At 45.2% G+C, this 25,763-nt stretch overlaps 3 protein-coding genes across 4 annotated transcripts; all 3 read right to left on the reverse strand.

The window, feature by feature from the left end:
• Positions 1 to 353: 353 nt before the first annotated feature.
• Positions 354 to 5,404, reverse strand: LOC146286999 (uncharacterized). Its single transcript, XM_084700244.1, has 6 exons — positions 5,126 to 5,404; positions 3,661 to 3,924; positions 2,560 to 2,898; positions 2,366 to 2,460; positions 1,318 to 2,275; positions 354 to 1,208 (listed from the first exon to the last, which is right to left on the reverse strand). The coding sequence occupies exons 2-6, from the start codon at positions 3,802 to 3,804 to the stop codon at positions 951 to 953; spliced, it is 1,794 nt and encodes a 597-aa protein (XP_084556370.1). The 5' UTR covers positions 3,805 to 3,924; positions 5,126 to 5,404; the 3' UTR covers positions 354 to 950.
• Positions 5,405 to 6,056: 652 nt separating this feature from the next.
• On the reverse strand, positions 6,057 to 11,832 carry LOC146287000 (microtubule cross-linking factor 3-like). Of its 2 annotated transcripts, XM_084699411.1 has the most exons (9): positions 11,047 to 11,832; positions 10,024 to 10,248; positions 9,512 to 9,670; positions 9,170 to 9,238; positions 8,601 to 8,870; positions 8,057 to 8,440; positions 7,062 to 7,736; positions 6,537 to 6,676; positions 6,057 to 6,102 (listed from the first exon to the last, which is right to left on the reverse strand). In XM_084699411.1, the coding sequence occupies exons 1-9, from the start codon at positions 11,830 to 11,832 to the stop codon at positions 6,057 to 6,059; spliced, it is 2,754 nt and encodes a 917-aa protein (XP_084555537.1). The 2 variants fall into 2 exon arrangements, with proteins under 2 accessions (XP_084555537.1, XP_084555538.1); XM_084699412.1 differs by lacking the exons at positions 6,057 to 6,102; positions 6,537 to 6,676 and adding an exon at positions 6,750 to 6,860 and having other exon boundaries at positions 11,047 to 11,349.
• Positions 11,833 to 16,423: 4,591 nt separating this feature from the next.
• LOC146287001 (very long chain fatty acid elongase 4-like) lies at positions 16,424 to 21,684 on the reverse strand. The gene is made up of 7 exons (XM_084699413.1): positions 21,449 to 21,684; positions 19,696 to 19,787; positions 19,167 to 19,354; positions 18,986 to 19,066; positions 17,631 to 17,802; positions 17,090 to 17,217; positions 16,424 to 16,866 (listed from the first exon to the last, which is right to left on the reverse strand). The coding sequence occupies exons 2-7, from the start codon at positions 19,760 to 19,762 to the stop codon at positions 16,588 to 16,590; spliced, it is 915 nt and encodes a 304-aa protein (XP_084555539.1). The 5' UTR covers positions 19,763 to 19,787; positions 21,449 to 21,684; the 3' UTR covers positions 16,424 to 16,587.
• Positions 21,685 to 25,763: the final 4,079 nt, after the last annotated feature.

The following is a 25,763-nucleotide window of genomic DNA, read 5'->3' on the forward strand; positions in this document are numbered from 1 at the left end:
GTACACAACTTGTACACAACATCAAGAGAAATGTATTCAGAACTTTTCAGACATGGAAGAGAAAGATGTTTCTTATAACTTTATATTTAGAAGTACATTTATAATATTGTTAACAGTACAGTATCATCTCATATCTAATCTTGGGATGAAATTGATGGTGTTAAGGTGTTGATTTTAGCTTATCATCAGTGACATTGTGAAAACCCTGACTTTTTCTTTGGGAGATTGACAGGGCAACTGTATAAAATATCAGAAGGACGTGCTGTGCAGTAGCATGTGCTACCTCATTAACCTAATGAAACATTTAGGCAAACATTTACCCCAAAATTTAGGAAGATATACACAGAGAGACCTTGTCAAAGCACTGTTTTTTATTATCAAGAAAGGAAAATGACAGAAAAAGCACTGTAGAGTCATATACTGTATGTTTCACTAAGTTTACTTGAACGTTTCCAATGCATTACTTTGATAATAATACAGTAAAACACACCATAGACAGATTTTCGCTTACAACAGCTCATATGCAACTGAAGATGTCTGTCAGCCATCTTGAAACTGAGGCAACATGATGATAAGGGTCAAGTTCAATACAAGGACATGCACCCGCAAATATAGGGGCATGCTACATCAACACAGCCATCCAAAGAAACATTGTTTTTAAAACAAGACAGATAAAGTCTAATAGTAAAATAAATATTAAATCAAAATTGACCAGGACCAGGTTTGGCACAGAAGGGAAGGCCACCGCAACACTGAAGACTTATTTGGTGTCCATTTAAATAAACACTGCATATACATAAAAGTGAACCACTTTTCATAATTCTCTTAAAGCACTTTTTATAGACTGGTATAAAGAACATTCTTTAATATTTACAGAAAGATGGGACGAGATGACGAATGAACTATGTCTTAGAATGGGGAAGGTGTAGGTAGTATGGGTGGTGTGTCTTTCACATGATGACAGTCTCTGCATGGAGCAGGTAGGAGCTGAAGGACTGCTGCTTCAGGGCAGGACTTGGGCTTCGTGTCATGGGGCTCGGCGGGCGTGCCAGAGGGCTTGGGGGCCGAGACATCGGACCACACGGGGCGGAGATCTTGGAAGTAGGGGTGCAGCTTGCCCACCTGGAGGGCGGACGTTGATTGGCGGGTCGAGCAGGACGACAGAAATTCCTTCTGGGGGTTGCCGGGGACGACTGAGGAGGAGTGGCCTGAAGGAAGATGGTCAGATTCAGTAAGGTCAAGACGGCAAGGGACTGTGTTCGTGTGAATGGAAATGTGTGTGTGGCATGTTTGTGTACAAGGTTTGAAAAAGCTCACCTGCTGCGTCTCCTGTCTGTAGGGGGAGAGTGCTGCAGTAGCTCGTGGGCTGGGGTTATACTCATGTTCAATATCCAGCATATCCAGCAGCTCTACAAGTCCTCCATCCTTCCCCAGCATCCCTCCCCTCTGGATCCTCTGAGTTCCAGGAGAGCCCCCCAGGTTCCTGTATTCCACTCTGGGCTCTACAGGCTGGGGTGCAGGTCTCTTAACTCTCTGACCATGGACCAGGTCCCTGTCTCCTGCACTCGAGGCCCTGGGTCTGGGCTTGGGGCTCCCACCCACCTGGGTCCTCCTCTGGGGCTGGGCCCCAGCCTGGGGTCCTTTAGGGTGGCCATAGCTGGCCAGAGATGTGCCCCGCTGCTCTGCCACGTAGCTCTGTTTGCGAGAGTCTATTAGAGGCCCTGCTGCAGCCCAGTCTTGGATAGGGTCCATCTCTGCTGTCAGCACTGAGGAATCCGCCTGGAATTTTGGGACGGGGCCACGAGTGGGAGTCCTGCCGGCGCCAAGGCTCCTGCGCTGACAGGCAGGGGTGGGGCACCTGGGTTCCTGGGGCACCAGATTGGTCAATACGCCAGTGTCAGTGAAAGTCTTGCCCTCGTTCTCCTGAAGCATGGCACCAAACTTCCTGAGGACAGAGGGGCTACCGCACTTCCTATCCACCAGGACCCCAGAGTTATGGACCTTCCTGTCTGGAGCTGGGGAGTCGGGGAGCTGGGAGGTAGAGCGAGGGGGTACAGGGGGAGCATCTCTCTGTCTGAAAGGGGGTTTGGCTCCTGTGTTCTCCTTGTTGCAGTGTTTGTTCTTTCTGTTTTCAGCCTCCTCAAACCCTACTATGATCCTGTCCTGAACAACCCTGAAACACATGACTTCCATAAAAACCAAAATCGATTTCACCAATGCACTGATCAATTGTATTTGTTTCCAACTCTTCAAATGTGAGTTTATAAAAATATGTCTTCAGCGACCTAAACTGATAAACAGTATAAACCAGAACTGTGTGTTTGAAATAGTCGATATTGTGAATGTGCCAATATGTCACTCCTACCTTTCATTGGCCGGCTTCCTGTTGACCTCATTCTGGTCTCCAGGCAGATCCCAGCTTACTTTGGCCATCTGTTGCTCACACCTATCCAATTTCTCCTTGACAGTAAACAGCAATAGGCAAGGTTTACTATATGTTGAAACTGTTGTATATGAGAAGCGAACTAGGAGATATTACTAACTGTAGAATTAACTCACAGTGATGGGAGTACCACTGTTCTTCCGGGTCATTCCATGGCCCTGACCAAGGTAGTCCTGCAACAAGTCTCCAAACTCCGCCACCCCACTGCTGTGAGCATATCCGGTGCTACAATTCTGATGATTGACAGGGTAGCTGCAACCGTTGGTGGCATAGTTGTAACCGTTGCTATGGAGATTTGGCGAACCAACAGCTCTGTCCTTATTGCCGTAGCTGTGACAACCAGGCGGGTCACAGAAGCCGTTGCCTTGGTGCTGTGGACCAAAGTTCAGGTCGTTGGAGTTTTTCTCACTGGTGATGTCGTTTCCTCCCCTACGAGCTTGAACCTCATTGTACAGCTGTAATTTAAAATAAAGCAAAAATAAAAATATTGTTTAGCACAACACTTGGTGAAACTAATAAAGTACTGCATAGCCAGATGGGGTATGGACCCTGAAAATATGTGTCTATCCATTATGTGTGCACTGTAAACACTTTCTAACGTGAGATAAATCAAGCACTACAATCTACTGTCCAAAACAAACAGGTCACATAACCTTCACAAAGCAGTTGTGCAACTGGACTATTTTTATAATTGGCAGATGTAATTTCATTTTGAGCTAGCATGTTTACCTTTGGCATTCCAAGTCTTAATGCATTCATTGGTATCTACTTTCAGTATTATGGGGTGTGTCGTGTGTGTTCTGCCTGTCTGTCAGCACATCACACTTTAATTAGCTAGTTAACATTTGTCTGTATCATTAGCCCAGAGTGGCCATTGGACTAAGATGGGGTGTGTACAGCCAACTGTGTATTATCGGGTGGGCACACACACAGACATTCACAGCCTATTAAACCCTCTCTAGGGAAGGTCCCTTTGACCTGAATGCAAAACTGTTTCAACTAGGGGGTGTGAGATGTAAATATGTTCTCACTACTATTGCCCCTACTCACTGACATGACATGTTGTTTTAATGTGACATTGCTGTCGATCACAATATGTGTCAATCAAACCTGGGATTGCCTGTCCATAATTCCCCGTGTTGCACAATGCCACGTGACTGTCTCAGAACATGTCAGAACATGCCCGACTTCTGTCAACCATCTGAACATCTCCTCACCTCCTCTATTTTCATCTGCATGTCCTGTAGCTGGACCTCCCACTCCTGCATCTCCAGGTCAAAGCTGTCCGTCAGCTCCACCCTCTCGGTGCCCCAGCTCTGCCCACGATGCTCCAGCCCACGCGGTAGGTCGATGGCCGCCATGTCGGGCCGCTTTGACCTTTGGGCTGATATGCAGTTTCCTCCAACTGCTATTTGGTTTGACCTTCTGGTTTGAAGTCACGTGAGGGTCAAGGGGCAAACAATGGTGTGAAGATAGGAACACTGTAAGAAAAGAGAGGAAACAGGAGGATAGAAAGGGTTATTGAGGAGGACAAACAATGCAAGGGGACATGAAGAAAGCTCCTACTATGTAGTTTTGTTTTTGTTCCTAAATATGATGATAAACTGTCCTCGTTCCATTATTAAATTATTTATTTTGATCTGGTAACTTTATGCTTGCTGCTGCAATGATATACTTTACTGGTCTGCTCTCGATTACTTTGCTTTGAAAGTTATTTTCAATTGGACTTTGGAAAATTACAACCATGCGCTGTGAGGTGGAGGCATTCCGAAGCCATGAGCCATTTGCGCACTCATTCCCCATTTGTCACACGTCAAAATCACAAAACAGAAACACCAAAAAACTCATCACCCGGAAGAATCATATCATTAGGACGTGTTCATGTTACAGACAAGGACGCACTTCCGCTCCATCTCCCGTTCCACTGTGCGCACACTGCGCATTTGTCAACCCTAATCGATAAGGTCAGTGCACAAGGCAGAATGCAGGAAAACCGCCTCACCTTTCACCGTCTTGGATAGCGGGCTATTTCGGACATGTATATCCAGGCATGGTTGCTTTGATTTATAGTGCCCATAAATCACAATCATTAAATCAAAACGAGCTCGTCTTCACTGTCGACTAATATGATACGAAGACTCACACCGCCGAAAGTACCCGAATATACACGTACAAGTCCAGTACCTCCCTCATGATGATGTAAGAATGGAGGGATATTTATAAACGTGTAACTATGCATCGTAAACTAAGGAAGAGAGAGAGAGAGAGCAAAGAGCGAGAGGTACAGATAGATAAGAGTGGTAAGAGACAAGGGGAGAGATAGAAACAGACTGTAAATAGCTAAAGCATCGTGTGCCTCACCAATGTAAAAATACCTGCACATCAAAAGTCAGGTGGAAGGTGCATTGTTCGTTAAAGTCGGAAGGCCATTAATTATAACCTATTAAAAGATGTATTCATCAAGGGGAATGTCTGCAAGGTTAATTATTTCTGTTTGTCCTTTAGTTACTTTTTCTATAAAGCACAACGAATAAGTAAGTTATGTTTCAGGACAAAACTATGGTGTTTCATGACAAGGATTAAATAGCCTAAATTTACCAAACTACACTTTCTGAATACCGTTTTTTACATTTGCATAACAATATTGAAGTTAAAATAGTTATATTGTGCTTCTGTTCTTACCTTTTAGTAAAATATCTTCCTTCTGTAATGCCTTTCAATGTAAAGTGAGCATATATCGAAGGATGTGTTCAATGACTCCCTTTAACTGAAATGCGTCTCCCTTTACGTTGGGTTCGTCTCGGACAGTAGCGCGTCAACCCCCTGTTGCGAAATCCACCCGCTCGTGCCTCCCTATCGGTTGCCTTCGCTAAATTACGTAAAGTCCCGCGGATTGGATTTAAAGAGACCTTCTCCTGTCACACTCCGGCAGTAGGGTTAAGTCCGTAGCAGGTGCCTTCGCTCAGGGTAAACAACTTCTGTTCCAGGGGGGCACCCAGCCTTTATAGTGGCCCTCAGTATTTACGTGGCGTCGTCATTGAAGTTCGGATCAAATGTCATAATGTCAAATTTATTCCAGCATTAGGGGGTCTCTATGGGTTGGCAGTCGTCACTCCTATCCTGTCTATAATTACAAAGCCCCATGGAGAGAGGGAAAGTGTTTACATAGTTATTTCAGCTGCTACAGTCTCTAAACCAATAGGCTTCTCTGTTGCCACTCCGCTTTGGGATTCTCGGCAGATTTTGTCTTGTGATCCCGTGTCACAGATCATTTCCCCAAATGATTACTAATCAGTGTATAATAAGAACGTCGACAATGTATCTATGGACGACAAGCATTCCCCAAAATTGCGGGGTTGCGTGGTTAGGATGTTATTAAGATCCATATTTCATGTTCAAAAGTGACAAATTCTTCAAGTGCCTGTCATTGCTTCTGGTGATGGTTGCACAATCTTGTATCCTGCTTACCAGCAAGGTGACCCAAATAGATATAATTGGATACCTTTGTGGACCCCCCCCCCCCCACACACACACACACACACACACCTCAAAACAAAACAAGAGATGGTATGCAAGGCAACAATTAGGGTAACCTGAAACAATACATTCTTACCTAATGGATATAAATGCAGCACAGTGGTGTTGATTGATGTACAGTTCTGGAAAAAAGCAGGTGATTATCATGTTACATTTTATGAGATTCCATTTCCATTTTAATATACACAAATCGAAAATAAATAGGGACTCCTTTTCAATCCTAACCTCTTACACTCTTCTACAGATTTTACATATAATGTAAGGCAAACACATGATGGACTACTATTGGCTTCAAAGTCAGTCATTGCTTTCCGCTAAACAGTGCTGCCTAAAAATATTGTTTCAAGAAAACAAACAATCAAAACCTCTTAAGGGGCAGGGTGTGGAAGTGGCCAATTCCAAAGGGCTCATACTTTCCCCTTGCCACATAACTCATTTAACTTTATTACTACAATCATTTTCTTATCATTACCAAATTTGCATAGTACAAATATTATACCTTAATGGCATTTTTTAAATAAGTTATTTCTATGAAGGGAACATTGTAATAACTCACCTCTTTAAGGGGGGTTGATGTACATAGTAGTGTGTAATGGTTGTGGGTAATGTAGTCTCCAGTGTTGAACCGAGGTGTGCTTTCTGGTATGACACTGTGGCCTCTGCAGAAATCGGGGAGTTTCCTGTGCTTTGGGTGACCTTGGCAACGAATGTAATTAAATTAAAAAGACGTAAACAAGGGATGTGGCTAGACTACAGAGGGAAGTGTGTGTCACAGGACGAAGAAAAGGGTAAAAAGAAAGACCAGTTTAAAGATGGTGGCATATGACAAGGAGGAGAAGAGGACTAGAATGAGGATGAGTAAAATGATAGGCTGGAACATCTAGGTCAGGAAGAAAGAAGTATGAGTAACAACAAATGAGGAACAGGTGGGATGAGGGAGGGTGGAAAAGAGAGAAAGAGAGAGTGTGTGTTAGCTTCCAACTCAATCTAGGTATCCTTCATCTCCACTATCCCAAGAAGACACATGCGCGCACACATGCACACATACTCACACAATTGCACACACACACACACAATTTACCGATAGCGGTTCCTCCTCCCTGTCCTCTGGCTTGGGAACTTCCAGCCTGTCTATGAAGCTCTGCAGCTCCTTCCGGAAAGCTTTCATCTGAGCGTTGATACGATACAGCAGCTCGTGCTCCCTGATCCGTCCTCCTTCCTCGTCCTCCTCTCCCCCCCCAGAGCCCCGCCCATACAGGTCGCCGTTCGAGACGTACACCCGTGCCTCGGTGATGATGGTGGCCGTGTCCGCTATCAGGCGGTCGATGGTGCGGGCCAGACGTTCCGCCTCCATCCGGATGTCGATCATCTGCTGGCGGTCCCGCGGGCTACAGCGGGGCAGGAAGCGAGACATGCCCACGGCGGAGGAGGAGGCAGCCCCCTCAGGTCCGGTTGGGGTGTACAGCCCCCGGGTGGGCGTGAGGCAGCGGGTGCTGCTGTTATTACGCACTTCGTCCGAGTCGCTCTCGCCCCCGACGGGGCCCTCTCGCTTGCGGTGGGGTGGCTGGAGACGGGAAGACGAGGAGTCGTCGTCACTCTCACGCCGGCCCCCGCCCCCGCCACTGGGGCCACCGGCGTCGCTGTCTGCGTCGCTGTCACGGGGGCTGGCTCCGCCCCTCAGTGCCAGGTGGGAGGCAAGGTCATATCGCTGCATGTTGGAGAGAAGAACACGATTCTCGTACTGGAGTTGCATCACCTGAAGAGGGGGAGAGGAGAGAGAAGATGAGGGAGAATGTTTCAGTCCCGTAATGTACTTTAAATATCCACTAGGGGGTGCTGTTACAAGTTTATACACCCTGATGGGGAGCTGTTTCAAAACAAAACAGCACACACTGACTATGAATATTTAAGCATCATATGACCACACATTTAGTTTTTCTACATCTCTTGATATCATTCCATAAGTCAAACAAGTTTTACCCTACCATGTTAAAGTCACGAACATGAAAGATAAAAGCAAATTGCATGAAACAGAATGAGAAAGTGGGAAGCAAACAGCGACAAGAAAACCCTCACCTTCCCACTGAGGTCGTTGATCTGCAGCCTGGCTGTCTTCAGCTCCTCCTGCAGTGCCTCTGCCTTGGCTCCATCCAAGCCGACGCCTCCCGACGCCCCTCCCCCGTGCCTGGCCCCACCCTCGTGGGTGCCGGCCTTGAAGCGGAGCTTGTTGAGCTCCCCCGTCACTCTCTTGTTGTGATCTTCGGCGTCCGCCAGGTTTCTCCTCAGCAGCTCTGCCTCGTCCTCCACCAGCTGCAGCTGCTGCCTCAGCTCCGACATGGCCTCCCCCTGACCTCGGCCCATGAAGGATCCGCCCGCTGCCCCTCCAGGCCCGGAGCTCCCTGCCCCCTCACACTCCCCTCGCAGGTCATCCAGCTCGGCCCGCAGTCCCCGGTTTTCGACCTGCAGACACGGAAGCAAGTGTGTGTCCACCATGCGTTCTCAACTTCTCGGTCTTAAATTCATGCAACGAAAAAAAATCGAGTAGAGTTCCCCCTCCCCCCCCCCTCCGTCCATCTCTTCCACTCTCCTCCCCTCTCCCCCTCTGTCTGTACTTCCTCACCTCCAGCTCTACGATCTTCCTCCCGAGGATGTTAGCTTCCTCCTCCACCAGACGCAGGCGGAGCTTCAGCTCAGACTCCCGGGTGGTGGGCGGGCCCCCGGCCTCCCCCTTGGGGTGGGGGCTGTCCAGGTCTCCGTAGAAGGAGCGGTACTTCTGGAGCTCCGCCTCCAGACGGTCTTTCTCCTTGTCTATCTTGGCCGTCTTCTTCCTCATCAGGACCGCCTCTTCCTTGATGAAGGCCAGCTGGCACTTAAGGTCCTCGTTGTCGTCCTGGGAATAGAAGGAGGATACATCGAGGAAGAAAGGGCACCATGGAGTTATAGCCTTGTGTATCTTGCCTCTGTAGACTTAGCACTTGCCATTGAGCGAGCTAGTGATTCTAGGGTAGGATGCTAACACTAAGTCGACGCTAACATAGTCAAGGCAGACATAGCTCAAAAAGTATTAGTGAAGGTGTAGACCTTTTTGTTTACTTACTGGGGTCCGCCCCTCTTTTGTGTACGTGTATTAAGGTGACCGCATCAATAATAAATCCTACCGTACAAAAGCTCGGTTCTGGGATTCCTCACCTCTGTGGGAGTTTGTGCAGCTTTTTTATCTGACTTCTGGACATCCTTACTTCCTCTTCTCTTCTGAGACTGGATACACAGAAGGAAACATGTTACATGAGGCTGTTCACTAGCATGCTTGTGGACACAACACAAAACAATAGGGAGAGTAGAAGGTGAGTTTTTCAACCAGTGCCACTAGAGGGCAATGTGAGCACAACTGGAAGGGTAGACAATATAGTGAAAAACTGTGTTTGTGTGTGTGTGTGTGTGTGTGTGTGTGTGTGTGTGTGTGTGTGTGTGTGTGTGTGTATGTATGTGTGTGTGTGTGCAAGACAGAGGTAAACATCCATGTGTGCTCACCTCTTTAACTTTTTCCAGCTCATTCTGTAAAGCCTGCTTGGTCACCTCCACTTCAATGAGTTTCTGTCTCAGTTTCTCATTCTCATCTTCTGTCTTTGTGCGTTTCTCTTCCACGTTCTCCAGCTCATGGTGCAGTCTGACAGACACATCTTTTGCCACCTGCATCCAAAAGATTAACGGACAATGGATATCAAATGCTTTTAGGAAGGTCTCATAGAGGCAGCAAACACACACACATAGCGTACATAAACCTCTCACGCAGTCATATCAAGTTTCCTAAGTTTGCCTAAGCAGGGAAATGCAAGTTCAGCCACACACACACAGGGGTTCCGTATAGGGGGGGAAAGTTAGGACAATTCCAAGGGCCCCTGACCGACAGGAGCCCCCCAAAAATTGAAAAACGATTAGAAATAATCCTCTTTTTTTTCATGGGTCCCATAATTCCTGGTGGCACCCCTGCATACACACACACGCACACACACACACACACACACACACAAACACACACACACCTTCAGGTCCTGCTCTAGACTCCTCAGCAGATCCTCGTCTATCTCTCCAGTCTGGGCGTAGCGAAGCCTCTTCCTCTCTGCCTTCCGAAGGCGGTATTGGAGGATCCGGCAGTTCTTATTGGCTCGTTCCAACTCTCGCCTCATTTCCTGAAGCTGGCATGTGTCTTCCTCATAGAAGGTGTCGCGCATCTCGTCCATTTCCGTCCGCATCTCCTCAATCTCACACTGCACATCAATATCAGATACAATCAATGATGGATTCGGACAGCACCGGCTTACTTCTACACAGACTCTGCAGTCTATCAGGAATACAGACTTGGAATGTTTACCATGTGATGCAGCCTATTAACTAGCATAGCTCCCAGCTTGGTATTTTCTTAAATATTTAACCGCAAACATCCCTAAAATGGCATTACGTTCATGGGTGAAATTGGGCTTAATGGGCTATATTGACTGTATCACACTAACAGTATGTCATCTGACACCCCACCATGTTCCTAGTCCTCTTGTACTGCAGTTCAGACCTGTCTGAAAATGAGGCATCACAATAAAAAGAGTTTACAGTAAGCAGTCAGGAAGCCATGGATGAAACCCTGGGTGGGATGTGCTTATTGGTTAGTCTGCCTGGATAGGATGTGGTTATAGGTTAGTCTGCCTGGGTGGGATGTGGTTATTGGTTAGTCTGCAGTTGCCACTGGGCATGTTGCTTTTCCTGTGTGGGTGGACACACACAGAGCAGAGCTTTGAGTGTGTGTGTAGGGAACAGGCTGAGCTGTGTTGGAGCCATACATGTGTCACAGGAGAATCACCAGGCCCGTTGTGTTACATCAACCTGTTTGCCATGGTCATATGCAGTGCTGTTTTTAAACACGGTGCTGAGAGTTTTAGTCTAGATGAGTCTGTGATGCCATCCCTACGTGGATATAATGCATGTCAACTAATGTTAGCATCTATCAACATGATGTCAAACAAATATTGTAATACACGGTGTGGGCAAAATTTAAGGTGACAGTAGAGCCATACTTTGAGATCTTCATTTTCCTCCAGCAGTCTTTCCATCTCGTCGTGAAAATCATCTTCTTGCTGTGTCACGGACCCCGCCTCTATGGCCTCCGTGGTCGGCTCCGGCTGGGCCTCAGCGCCAAGCGTGCTGCCTGCTTTGGTGTGCATCTTGTGGCCACTTCTTTTCAATTTCCTGTTTAAGTGGAACTGGATGAGTTCAGTCTGCAAGCATCCCCCCCTCCACAGACCTAAACCCGGCCTACTGCTCGTGTATTCGCCGCTTCTTTTCCTGTGGCTACCCGCTAACGCTATCCCTTCCTCCTCGCTCCGATTCTTTGCCTTCCCTTTCACCGAAGCCGATCCAGCACAGTCTGGTCGACCTGAATCAAAACGTTGAGACGGATCGCATTTAAGGCAGGACAAGCGAAGAGGCAAGCGACAAGATCTTGAGTCTGTTTGCTGATCAAATATCTCATCTGTATCTTCTCCTCCACCATCCGCCCTATTTGCTTTGACAGCAGCAGTTTCAGCACCATCCGGGTGAACAGCTGCCACGTCGCGACTAGCGTTTTCTTTTTCTGCTGTGATCTTTGAAATCTCCTTTTTCCTTTTGCAACTGGTAACTTCTCTAGAAACCGTAAATGTTGGCCTGGAAGAAGTTTTACAGGCTCGTTTAGAGGCCCCCTCTTGGAGTCTGGCCGGAGATGGTGCCCGATGCCTCCTCCCTGCGCTATTGTCTGTTGCTGTTGCCGGTTGAAAATCCGCAGCGCCGCTTGCGGCAGAGTTCATCGTGTCATCCGCCAGCATTCACTTTTCCCCTCGTCCATTCCGTGAGACAGGTTGAAAAACGTTGACTGTAATAAAGTTATAAAAATAAAAAACACAGTAATCCTAAAACTTTCTTATGGTTAATATCCTGATAAGATACACAGTATTCTAATTTAAAATAGCCTGTGCACTTTCCTGTGCTTAAAAGGGACATGGACAGTTTTGACTTTCAAGCCAATCATTGGAGGTCATTAATTTACAGAAATCAGAAATTAAGATTAGACTTCGATAGAATTGCAATAACAGTATAGCATTTTTATATATTTTGAAAATGTTTTTTTAACGTTGAACTGTGCTTGGATTGAGAATATTTTCTTACCAGATTGCAACTCCACTGTTACCTACTGCTGAGGGCTGGAGACATGCTGACACAGGGCACCACCAGGCACTGCAGGGGCGCGAGCATTAAGGATGAGTAGCCTACGAGCCAGACAGAGAGGGTATTCATGACGTTACACGACACGTCAAACAAGGAAGCAATGAGGAATCAACATGTCCAGAGTCATGGACACAACCAGGAATGCCCACCACTGTCAATGTCACATCGGAACAGCACAGGCTCCGGACCACAACTCCTCAACTCAATCAGCAAGGCCCTTTAACCAAGTGTCATGCTGTCCTCTCAGCATCTCCCCCTCCCTTTTTGTCTTGTCTTGCATGTCCAGTTAATTAGTTAACTCTTCAATCCATGATATTTGAAACGGCATGGTAACATTACCATGCTGCTGCCATTTATTTTGACTTGTAGTAACAGTTACTACCACAAGAGGGTACCATATACTTGTAACAGTGGGCTTCATCTCCACGTGCCTGTGCTGTCCACAAGGTGGTGCCAACACTTCACACTGCTTCTGAACCACCCATGAGGGATTGACTGATGGCTATGACCCGTCTCCTGGGCATTATTCCAAAATGTAAAGTCCTCTCTTTGCCTGTTGCTTTGCTTGGATCCCATTGGACAATGCTAAAGGAATAGTACAGGTCCTAATTGTCTGCAGCTCACCTCCGTTTATCTCTGAAATTAAGGGCAGGACCTTAATTACAGAGTTTGAACTGTGGTATCTTAGTCAGCTTGAGCTTGTGTTTTATACTTGTGAGCAATCTCTGGAAGTATCACTAGTGAACAGTAAACGTGCTGCTTGTAGTGTGGTTGTAGTGTGTGTGCAATGAGGTTTCATACAAGAGTGTGCTAGCAAGAAACGGGAAGGATGTCAGTATTGCCTCTAAAGCTGAACCCACCTCACCAGTAAGGCGGATAGGGGTGGTAATCAGACTGTAGATCAGCAGTGGGGTCGAGCCCGACCATGCCTCCCCTCTCTCACCCACAGTGTGACTCTGCAGCAGAGTTAGCAGGTTCTTGTGACCTGTGCTAAGTGCCCCTTATGGAAAGCTTTGGTCTCCTGAAATCCTCTTAGGGTCAACGTAGATCCTTCTCTGTCCTCTAGGAGGGGACACACACACACACACATACACACACAGACACGCACACACAGACACACACGTAAACCTTCAACAAGTTTAATTTCACCATTTAATTGTCTCTCCCTCGCTTTGTCCTTGCCGCCACCCTGTTGCCATGGTTACAGAGGGGCGATGTGAGTCAGAGACGGAGTGAGGTTCAGGATGTGATTAGGAAAGACAGTGGTGAACAAACACAGCAAACAGGACCAAAGTGGTGTATGTGCCAATGGGCAGAATATGAGAATATTGAACGAATAACAGGGAAGGAGTATGATATTAATATTTCAAGTGCTATCAGCCAAGGGAAGGCAGCATAGATGAATAAAAAGTGGGTTCATGAAGGAAGCACAGCAGTGGAATGAGGGAGGTGAGGAGGAAGGAAAGAAGTTAGAGATGGAGGAGAGGATGAGCAGCAAAGAAGGTGAGGGGGCAGGTTTGGGAAAGAGGCGGGGTTAGGGCGGGGACATTGAGTCAGCAACACCGATGTCACTTCATCCCTCTTTGGGAAGATCTTATTGTGCAGATGCTCTCTGCAAGTCCATGGTGCTGCTGGTGGTGGGGAAGTGTGGGCTTATTTTAGTGGGTTATATGTTTGACACACGGCTTGGTTGGGATGATTTGTATTTGTATACATTTTCTACTAATAAACCTGTTAATTAGGATGCATTAAATAAAATAAATGATATTGATGAGAATACAAGACTGATCATTTGAATATACCACACATTCCTCTATTGCTCATTAATATAGTTACACTATTATGCAGGACTCTCCTTTGCAGCGTTATTTTGTGCAAAATAGTTTAGTAGCACTTCTAACACATACTAGTAGCAATGTATGCAGAAAAAGAACCCTTATTACTGTGTAAAACATTGAATTGCACAAATGTAGATATGCATGTGTATGCATGTGTCCTAACAAATATGTCAGAATTACAGTAAGTGAACAACTAATTTACACATCTGAACTGCATTGATGCATGTTTGCAGAAAGATGCAGCACAGTGCAACAATGCATGCATGCACAATAAAGTACGACAGCCTCCAGTAATGGATTAGTGGTGGCTCCTCTTTTCCACAGTGACCTGGATTCCAGGGTTAACTAGCTGGATGACGTTGACATAAGCTCTTTTACAGTTAAAGCCAATTTACTCCCTCAGATTAGAGCAGATCTGTCTGGTCAAGCCTCAGAGAGACATCCCCCACACTCATCTATCACACATCCAGGACTGCTCTCCATCCTCTAGACACAGGGGCTACAGGAGAGGGGTGATGGGCGAGGGCATAAGAAAAGGGAGTGCAGAAGCAAGGAGATTAAAGAGAGGATCCAGGTTTGCTGTAGGTTCCATGGTTATGTAGGATAGGGCTGCACATTCCAAGAGGTCTGTGAGTCTACATAGTAGTTAATGGAAGACAAGATGCAAACACAAGAGAAAACACAAAAGGGAAACACAAGAAGAAACACACACACACTTTACTGGGGTGTTGGCATCCTCTTTATTTCCATTGTACCTGTAGCCAATCGCGGGGGAGAGGGAGGTGGGGTTAATTTAATGAACATTATGCGAGTTTAAAAAACAAAAAAAACAAAACGCTTGATCCTACATGACTGTGAAGACTGTCTCGAACGTGGAAATCACACCCAGATAGACGTTAACTACACATTGCACGACAAAACAACACTCTGAAATAAAATCATATGGTTCCAGAAGATCCAACAAAACAATCATGTGTAAATTACAATGTCTTCCTGCTCTCTGTAACATTGTGCTGGTTTCCCTCTCACCCAGTTTATTTCATGTAGCACAATGCACATGTGGTAACCCACCAGACAGTTAAAGCTACTGCAGTACAGTACAAAGCAGTCCTTCCCCTCCTTTAGCACAAACACCACTTAGGTCTGATTGGACAGGGCCAGTCAGTTTCTCTGACTATGTGAGCTAACTCGTTCACACCTTAGGTTCCTGGTTGAGGCCTGGCATTGTGGGGAACATTTTATTTCCAGGTTGAGCCACATAATCGGGAAAATCCCCTGGACCTCTGTTCTGTATGATTCATGGTTACAACCTGTAGAAATATGTAAGATGCAGCCTATTAGATAGCTGCATATTCTTAGTTGTCCGTATCCAGTAGAAGCATCTACTAAAGAGGCCGATGTTTAGACCACACACAGTAACACCATATAACACCATTGATAACCACGATTCAGAATCTTACCAGCAGTACCAGCGGTCAGTAGTGATGGTAAACAACATCTCAATCTATGAGCTGTCCTAGACTAAACAATGTTCTCAAAAAGTTTCCAGCGCTGGCTCATCCATTTTCAGGTGTTCAGGTGATGCAAAAAAAACCCTGCAGGCTTGAGTCACATCCAAACCATCAAATCACTTTCATCTTTCATTTTATTGAGCCAATCAAGCTCTCCCTGTGAATCTATTGGTTTGGTGTTGGTCCCTCTGCTCACTAGACACCAAGAGGGACGGCCTGTGTAATTGCTTTTAAAGCGTGTCTTGTTGTGCCTTTGCTAAAATCTCAGATGACTCATATCATCAACCTGACAAAACATTGCATCATTGAAAAAAATTGCTTTAAATGTGTCTAAAGCTCTCTGACCAGAGTTCTCTAATCGTATTGGGAGTTGGGGCTATTAAAAAAGCAAATAGGTGCTCTCTGAGAAAAGCAACTCCACCTCTTATTTTTATGTTTAACCAATAAGGATTTAACCCCATCAAATGTCAAAAAAGAAAACCCTCTTTGGTATGATTTTCTGGAAGATTCTTCCATTTGAATAATTAATTTGTTAAAAACTCTTGAATAAATACATTCCCATGTTCAATGACTAGTTAAGCAGAAGTACAAAAGATGGAGGTGTGTTTAGATCAGGAGGCTGCAGAGCTGCTTTAGACGTCCCTGTGATATTCTGTCTTTTGAACACTCTGACCAAAAGCATACAGCGCAGCAGAGTCTATGTGACAAGCAGCGTTTTTAAACTGTTTGTAAAAAAAAAAACTGATATGAAGATAACCACCTACCCTCACCCCATTGTACACCCCTCCCCCACCCCCACTCATGCACACACACAAACACACATACATAAACACACACACCCTGCTGCTATCCTTTACACTGTACGAGTTGGTAACAAATCAGCTCTTTCTTTTAAAGCATTCTGCTGGGTTGTAACAAACCTCCATTCATTCTATCCCTCGCTCTTTCAACCAACAGTCCACCTGTTGTTTGAGGAGAGACTCCCTCTCTCCGTCCACCTCTTTCTTTACTCCCTCTTCGCTCTTCCCTTCTTCTGCCTCTTCCCGTTCTCCTCCACCTCCTCCATCTTGCCGTGGCCGTTGGTTGCCGTGGAAATGCCGTTGGCAACAGGCTTGCCTCCCTTGGCAGAGCGTGGCTGGCGACGGTAGGCGTGGTAGTAAAAGTTGGCGAACAGGATGATGAAGGTAACTGCATAGCCAATCAGAGCCCACTGCATCCAAGCGGGGAAGGGGCAGCCCTTGTAGAGGGAGTGGCCGGCGTGGCCGATGGTCACGTGGAACTGGATCTGCGGAACACGCAAAAAACATGCTTTAATGATAACACCTCTCCACGACAACAGACACACACTGACCTCATGTTTTGGATTAGTTCAACACCAACTCATCCTTCTTATACCACAACACAAGTGTTGTATTCCGTACAAAACATCCTGCATACAGTGATGACATTTCAAATACGATTTAAGTTACAATAAAAGACACTTAGCAGACATGGCATAAAACTGGTACCATCTGAATGATAGTGAGGTATTTCTTCCACCACAGGTACTTCTGGATCTTAGGTCCAAAGGCAGCCAGGGCATAGTACAGGTACATCAGGACATGGATGGAGGCGTTGATGGTTGCGCCGAAGAAGGCTGTGAAGGGGTCACCATGTTGCAAGGGTCAAAGGTTATAGAGGTTAAGGGTTATAGAGGTCAAGCAGCTTACTAAGCCTTGAAGGCCTTTCCTGAGCGGTTGGTGGAGAATTTGCATGGCATCCTATGGGTTCATGTTATAGAGCACTCACATATTGCTTATCTGCTCTATACAGTACAGGACATTACTCACACACACACACACATACATACATACATACACACACACCTGGTCACATAGCATCCCATTTTAGAAAACACATAATTCCACAAATACACAACCAACACCCCCCCAATACGCACCTCCTCCTTCGTCCATTTTCTGCCACAAACACAACACCAATCGACACACACACACGCACACACACACACACTCGGACAGACACACACACCTCCCCCGCCCGCATACTCACACTGTCCACCGGGGACCCACTTGATGCCGATCCACCAGAGGATGAACATGGTGCAGTGGTGGTAGACATGCAGGAAGCTGACCTGGTTAAACTTCTTCCTCAGGATGAAGAAGACCGTGTCCAGGAACTCCACCCCCTTGGAGATGTAATACCACCACAGAGCAGAAGCTATCTGAGGACGGAGAGGGGGGGGGGTTATCTTTGTAGCATACTAATATATCACATAACGCTACAGTTGCTAATTCTGTGTTGCAGACGGAGGCACAGATACAAACACGCACTTCCTTTCTCCAAACCAGACATCCATCTCTGAACGGTGCGGTGCATGGTGTGTATCCCTACATCGCTGGAGAGAGCAGCGATCGCAGACACGCAGATCATCTCTGTGACTCTTAGAAGCAGTCAACACAGCGGGGAAGCTGATCTGAGCTTCAGTCAGGGCTTATTCGTGCATGTACCTCAATGATATGGCAGGTCATGTCAGACCTCTGACGGTCCAGGACAGAGAGACTGAGGAGTGGATGACGAGATTGGACTGACATGGCTTAGCGAGGAGCTGAGTTAAGATCTAGCTTAGCCAGGGCAATAGTACCAGTAATAAGAAACAATGTGCAAAAGGGATGGCAGCGAGAACTCATCACGTATCACCCATGCTTGAATAATAAGCCAGGCTCACATACAACATCCACAGCCTTGTCCTCTCTGTGCTCTTTTCACCTAGCTTCACCCTGGGTCCACAAGCCAATTACAGAGAACATGCTGAATCTCTCTGATCCCTTAGTCTCCCCAGCCCACTATACGAGGAGGAAAATGTACCACTCAGTCGCAGATAGATGACAGTAAATGAATGACGTATTTTGACGCTCCCCTTGACAACCATGACAAACATGTGCAGGCGTCGTTCAGAGCAGCATGTTTTTCCATGCTGACGTGTTGCATCGCTCTCTGCTACTCTCTCTTACACAAACTTTTATGCCTCGTACTCCCCCCTCCCACACACTCATAATCTCTGTTCCCTTGGTAATGCCATCATACCAGGAATCCAAAGTAGGCGGGACAAGGGAGGGCCGATGGGGTGGTGAGAACAGGTAGTTCCGCCCTTTTAATCAGGCCACACCTCTAGCTTCTGGGATCCCATCCTCTTCTTCAAGATACATTCAAACTTAAATGATCTTCTTATGCCAACAATAGGCTTTACCTAATTTACTCAGGGAGATGTGCTGGAAGAAAGGCCTCACTCTATCTCAGCACTCTTGAGTAATAAGTGGAAGATAAGCAGCCACACAAAGAAATACTGATGAAAACAGGGCACAGCGACAGAGCGAGTGCGCGTGTGTTTGTGGGTGTGCACTCACCCTAACTTCGTTTACATCATTGGAGTAGCTGACGGGCTGACAGAGGTAGTTGTATCCTGCTGACCTGGAGCCTATAAGGAGCTGAGGGAAGATGAGAAGAACATGAAGGATGTTGCATGTCAACCCCTACTCACTACCTGCTTCCAGCTCTCGGCATGTGTGTGTATGTGTGTGTGTGTACCTCTTTGGCTATGTAGAAGTTGAGGACCACCATGCTGAAGTTGTACACTATGAGGGTCTTCCTTAGCTGGAAGGGCTCGCGATCCTGCATGTATCTAGGCCCCGCCCACAGGAAGAGCAGGTACAGGCAGCTGATGGCCAGGGTGGGGAGGGGCGATGACATCATCGGCCATTTCTCTACCCTCTTGTCTGTAAATGAGAAAGGTCAAGGGTCAAACACAGGTATACACAATAAGACAAACAACCACCCAAGTGTCTTTTGCAAGTGAGTGTTTAAGTCACAGTCAAATGACTGATCGGGTGAAGACATACTGCCTGCTCAACAACACTCGCATGCTCTACTGAGTGGCAGGCACAACAGAGTTGAGAACATCTTGAAAAATGATACGTATAAATATATGTATAAAAGTAGGAAAAGGCCTTTCCTTTCCATTCCACTACGGAAGACGTCCTTATGATGCATGTCAGTTCGAACAGGCCTACCGAGCGGTGTGCTCAGGGAGGAGAGAGAGAGAGGTTCCTCAGCTTACCTGCTATGGTAAGGCTCCATCTGTAGAACTCTATTGTGTCATTCATAAAGTGAGTTGCAACTTCCATGGCTCTGGTGTCGGTCCTGATTACACTGCAGGGAGGGGGAAGGAGAGAGAGCACACATCATTTACTGGTCCCAGGATGCCTTTCAAAATATGTGTAGGAATGTGTGTGAGGAAAGGAAACCACCAGTATGACAGTCTTGGTACTTCTAGCTCAAATTCCCAGATGTGTTTACACTGGGAGAGGGTTTCTAGCTAAGATGCTTAGAATTGGGAAAGGATGAGTTTTCTTCGGTTGCACATGACGTCCACCACCAAACAAGTTCTACAAACTACAGTGCAAACAAAAGCATCTGCCACTGCAATGCACTGCTGGTGACAAAGTTAAAGTCAATGTATTATAGGGGACAATCTGTTCTTGCTCTCTTTCAGCACACACCCGAACACACTGAGTTGTGAATGGGCCTTCCTTTCTCCCGAAATATAAAACCACCACAGTGAGAGTGTGAAAACATGCACCCCCCCCCGCCCACACACACACACACACACACACACACACACACACACACACACTAGGGGAAAAGTGAGATGTGAAGCAAACCAGCAATGATGCTGAAAGTAGTGATCCACTCAGGCCTTAATGAAGTAGATTATTGGAGAGGTCCGGCTTATAGCCTAGAGTCGCCTACCTTAGATAACATTTGTCCTACTACCGTCCTTGGACCAGGTGTCCAATTATTAATCTATTATTAATCATAAGTGTCGGTTTACTATTCAATAATTGATTGATGTGATAGAACTAAAGTAAGTAACCAGCTTTAACTGCAGACAGAAGTCCTAATGGGTTTAGCCTAAATAGAACTAAGAGAAAAGTCCCCGTGGACTCCATCTAGGGCCGCCTAAATCTCTTGTTAAAGCTTCCTATTTAGAACCTAAAAAAACATGCATTGACGAACAAAAAATGTTTCGTTTTGATAGCAATACGGAAGGGAGGGGAGGTACCGGGGTAAAAACTTACAACCGGCAAAAGGCCGGTCGTCCATGGAAACAGACCATCCATGTGCTCAAACAAAGACCCGGGGTGCGTGTGTCAGCAGGTTTCGCGGGGACCTGTCAAGAGGCTTATATTCAATTGATCTACGAGCTTAAATGTAAGTACAAATGCCGGGCGACCCACATTCTTGGGGGCATCGTTTAAATAGATGGCAGGCTACATGAAGGTTATATGCTGTAGGCTACTCACATCTAGTCTAAAGTACGTCGAAGCATGGTAAATTGTGCAATAAGAGACAACTATCGTGTGTCACAGCAAAGCACAAAAAGCAACAGTGAATGCAAACAAGTAGCCTATAACAACTAAATGAAAACGGCCATAATGCGAACTAAAAATGAAGTTTATCCCCACCACATAGACGGACTGATTGACAAACTGACCATTTATTACGTGTACAATTCCTCTTGCTACAGATAGAAAAGTAAAAAGGAAAGGATGCAAAGGTAAGGGAAGCCCACAAGCGCATTTCCTCCCTTGCTTTAACAAGGGAGAAAATGCGCATGCATCAAATTTGAGTTGCTTAATTAAAGTAATGTCTACCCGAAAATAATTTGTAAAAGTTCTAAAGGTTATCATTATACCCTAAAGGTTGGATTTTGGCACCAATACAAGTTTTTTAATGAAATATAAAGATATTACCCTAGAAATGGGCGTTAAGGAGCACATTTCATATAATTAATAAGAAAGCAAACATACCTTCTCGAGATTTAAGAGCGTGTAATGACATCCGGTGCTGTGTGTTGCCCAAGGCCGTGCAGCTATCGTATTCTCCTGTTATAACCAATTACTTACGCAACGGCAGCGTTTACATTGATACATTAAATACAAATTTGGCAACAAAAATTTGCTCAAAGAATGCGAAAATCTAACACAATGAAATCATGCAAGAGGTCCGTGCCGGCTGCTCAGGCGCATCTTCTCCGTGTACAATCTTTAGGATTTCAACCTGCCATATGGCACTACGCATGCGTAGATTTAACCCAAGGGAGCAAACTAGCACTTAGTCGCACAAAAGGGGAAGCTTCGATTAGTGAGATGCTCAGCTTCCAGCTAAACCCATGTTCAATTTCAGTGTTCCTAGCTCCTGTAGGTTACACTGTAAAAGATGTAATGTAGTCTACAAAGTGAAACTTGGTGGTTCATTTACGAGAACATAATTTTAAAATGCCAAAAGCTCTTTGTCTCCACACAAATTGTAATATCCAAGATTTATTTAAAATAATGTCTATGAGACGGAATGTTATGTTTTTTTGGTTTGTTTTTACTGTTAACTGTATAAAGTCTAAACGGATTGTCTGCCAGGGTGGACATGCTGTTAGGCTATGAAGGTTGCATGCCATCGGCCTACGAGTGGTCAACTTCACGATGTTGCGTGATGCTACCGCTAGGTGGAAGTATCACACCACCCATGATTGTCTGTGTCAAAGGGTTTGATTTTACGTTTACAGTAGGCTACTTCCTCTCAGAGATTTTGACGCACATTGAAATGGCTGGAACATGTAGGCGACACGTTTTCACCACTCACAGGGCAAAAACATTTAACTGTATTAATGTTGCAGACTTTGGAACCCCTTTATTCAAATGAAACCCAAACTGCTGTAAAATCCTGTGCTTCAAACTATGTCCACTGACCCACCATCAGCAGGTTTGATGACAGAAAGGGTTAAGGGGCATACTAAGCTAAGGAACACATGCAAATACCCACCCAAAACCTCTCTCCAAATGTATGTACTATGTGTGTGTGTGCTCGAAGAAGCAGCCGTTGGAAGGATCCCAGTGTTTCTCTACTGACGATCCAATGGAATACAGCTCTCTCATTTCCCCTCCATAATCGGAGGCATAAATCTGTTAACTGGCCCTCCTCCGGGCCACCTTAAAGGCCAACTGTGTGTGTGTGTGCGTGTCTGTGTGTGTGTGAGAGAGAGAGAGAGAGAGAGAGAGAGAGAGAGAGAGAGAGAGAGAGCAAAAGAGAGCAAAAGACAGCAAAAGACAGCAAAAGACAGCAAAAGACAGCAAAAGACAGCAAAAGAGAGCAAAAGTGAGAAACAGAGTGATGTCTTTTGTATATTCCCAGTTTTTTTCATCCAACCCCTATAGGCATGATTATTTCCTTAATCTCAACACCAACAAACACACACCTTTAAACACTGAAAACAGACCTTTTTTGCTTCAAAGCCACACATGAAGCTCACACGCATACGGAGGTCTGTGGGCTTGGCGGATCCAGGATGGCACGGTGGTGTTTGTGTGCATAGGCAGACTTCAATCTGATCCTGCTGTACAGGCGAGGTGTCTCCATGATCAGATCCTTATTTGTGTGTGTGGGTGTGTGTGTGTGTGTGTGCGTATTCATGTGTGTGTGCCCGAGTATGTGTGGATGCAAGGAAGAGAGGAAATGGAAAAGTATATTTGGAAAGAAATTCTGATCCTACAGTACGAGCAAGTTGCATTACTATGCAAGTCATCTGGTTATAGCTGATGATTTCCTGTTGCTCAGACCACTCACTTTTCTTTTTCTTTCTCTGCATTCATGGATCTCTACATTTCTCAGGTCCCTCTACTATGGTCGTGCACTCTGACATGTCTATCCTCCACACAAGGGTGAGTGTTTAGAATCTCACATAGTCTAGCTGAAGTAGTAGAGACAGAAAGTACTCAGAGTTTTCAGTGAAAAAATACACAAGTCATGTTTCACATTTCTAGATCCCATCAAGGGAAGATTTTTTTTAGATGTTTTTTTGTTGTTGTTGCCATGCAGAGCTTAAGACATACAAACCATCCTGTGTCTGCAGAGGAACAATCCTACTATAATGCCCATTCACTATCAACCGCCTAGAACATAGCTTTCTTTTTTGCTCCTGTGATGCACTTAGGGCACTGAGTGACTGTGACAATCTATGACTGTTCATAAATCAGACACAGATTTTCCAAAATTCTGGGCCACAATGGGGATATACTGTTTCTTTTAGTGTTATGGTGTATCAGTGCTGGACACACACACACACACACACACACACACACACACACACACACACACACACACACACACACACCCTAACCCTTAGATATCATGTTGTGTCTGGGACAGCTGATTCAGCTATGATGAAGCTGTTAGAAGAAAAGTATACACATAAGAATAATGGACTCTAAAGTTGAACTCATTCAAGATGTGCTCTCAGGAGTTTGGCCTTGGTTTCAGCACGTGTTACCAGGAAATTACAGGCTTAGGGGGATTTGGTTTTGAGGGTGTGTATGTCTACTTTTCTCAATGGTTATGTGTGTTTGTGTGTTTGTCTTTTCTCTGTGCTTGTGTCTTTGTCTGTGTGTGTTAACAAAAAATGCATAGTAGGTGTAAAAATAATGCCAGGGTTGAATCCGAATAAGGTAATTTGAAAGAAAGTTTTCAAATGTTCATAGCTAGCTTGTACTAAGTTCTAAACTTCTATTATCATATATGATTATCCTGCATAATGGGAAATGTCTACATAGTATATAGACAAAACAAAGCTAAAACTACATAGTTGCACGTTATATACAGTGCTGTAGCAGAAACAATACCTACCCAAAAACTGTCCTGTAACTGTGAGCCTACTACAACGTTAGTGGCAAGGGACCAATACTGTTACTTGTTTTTCATAGGCAGTCCTTTAATGTGATTGGCCTATCAAGTAACCTTGCTGTGTAAAAAATACAAGACTTGTTGATTCTGGAAAGACTAAATATTGAGGCCGGTTATGAGTTGAATCAACCTTGTAGGCAGGATGGTTGAAGGGAGGAACAGAAGGGTTCAACTTGCAGTAGCCTCTTAAAATGAACCCTTCCGTTCCTCAAAAATGTCCTTCTCAACGTTGGTAAAGAAAAGGTGCAGCATTCTCTTAATTTTCTTCCAGGGTTGTAATATCAAAAGAAATACCAGTGTACAGAAGGCTGAAATTTTGTCCAGATATAGTATCAAATGAATGGGCGTGTCCAGAAGGCTGACATTCATGACTTGGGCCATATCTAACAATGCTGAACACTGGAGAAATGGCGAACTTTTTTCAATGCAGCATTTCCCAACACCGAGGATAGCTTAATGGGCTGAGATGGTGTATCACAAAGTACAAGGTCATAGGTCCAAATCCAGCCACAGCCATTGTGCTTGTCATGATTATCTGTTTAGTGAAACAGGAAGCCAGGTACCCCACCACATCACCTCAATGTCTGTCTCAATATCGCAAATGTCCTTTTGACTGATGACTTTTCAAACCTAACCAGCACTCTAAGGCAATTACAGCTGCTTAAACTTTGTCCAAAGCTGAGCAAAGCTCATACTCAGCCCTTTTTATTAATCAAAACTTAACATTTGATTTGTAGCAAAGAGGACAGAGAAGCTAACTTGCAACCATATGCTCTTGAGTTCAAATCTCAACTCAAAATGTTGGAATTTGCCAAGCGTGAATTCCTTTTGCTTTCTTGTTGTCCAAGTCGCCTAATTGTGTTTTATACAAAAGATCTACAGGCTAGATGCTACATCTAGTCAGTGTATCGTATATTGTGCATTATCTATGTAGAAGTAGTTTTTTGATTGATATTGGGAGACTGCTTTGGACACTGTTAAAGTCCTTTCCTCACCTGTCCAGTGGTCCAGTGGGTTAGAGTGTGAGAAATGTAACTCAAGTGATTGTACCTCAAAGCTTGACAACGGCTTGTAGGTTAAACTTGTTTTTATATTTCCTTTTTCATGAGTTAACTCTGACCCTCTACCATATACATTTAAAAAATACATGTTTTTCCCATTTTGAGGAGGAACCCGCATCGCTGCTTGCAGCTATATTTTATATATTTCTTCATTTCTACTCCATATGTGTTCTATTTGTGTATATATAATTGAGAAGCACACTGCTTACAGTAGCAGATGGCCTTGTCTAGTGGCTGTACTGAAGTGGTGGAGGGTCGCCGCTTTGGCCCTTGTGAAGAAAGCTGAGCTCTTTACTGCTTTCATAAAAGCAGTTATGGAGGATTAGAACTT

Source organism: Hypomesus nipponensis, chromosome 6, assembly GCF_054491055.1.
Source record: "Hypomesus nipponensis isolate SF chromosome 6, ASM5449105v1, whole genome shotgun sequence".
NCBI classification, from domain to species: Eukaryota; Metazoa; Chordata; class Actinopteri; order Osmeriformes; family Osmeridae; genus Hypomesus; species Hypomesus nipponensis.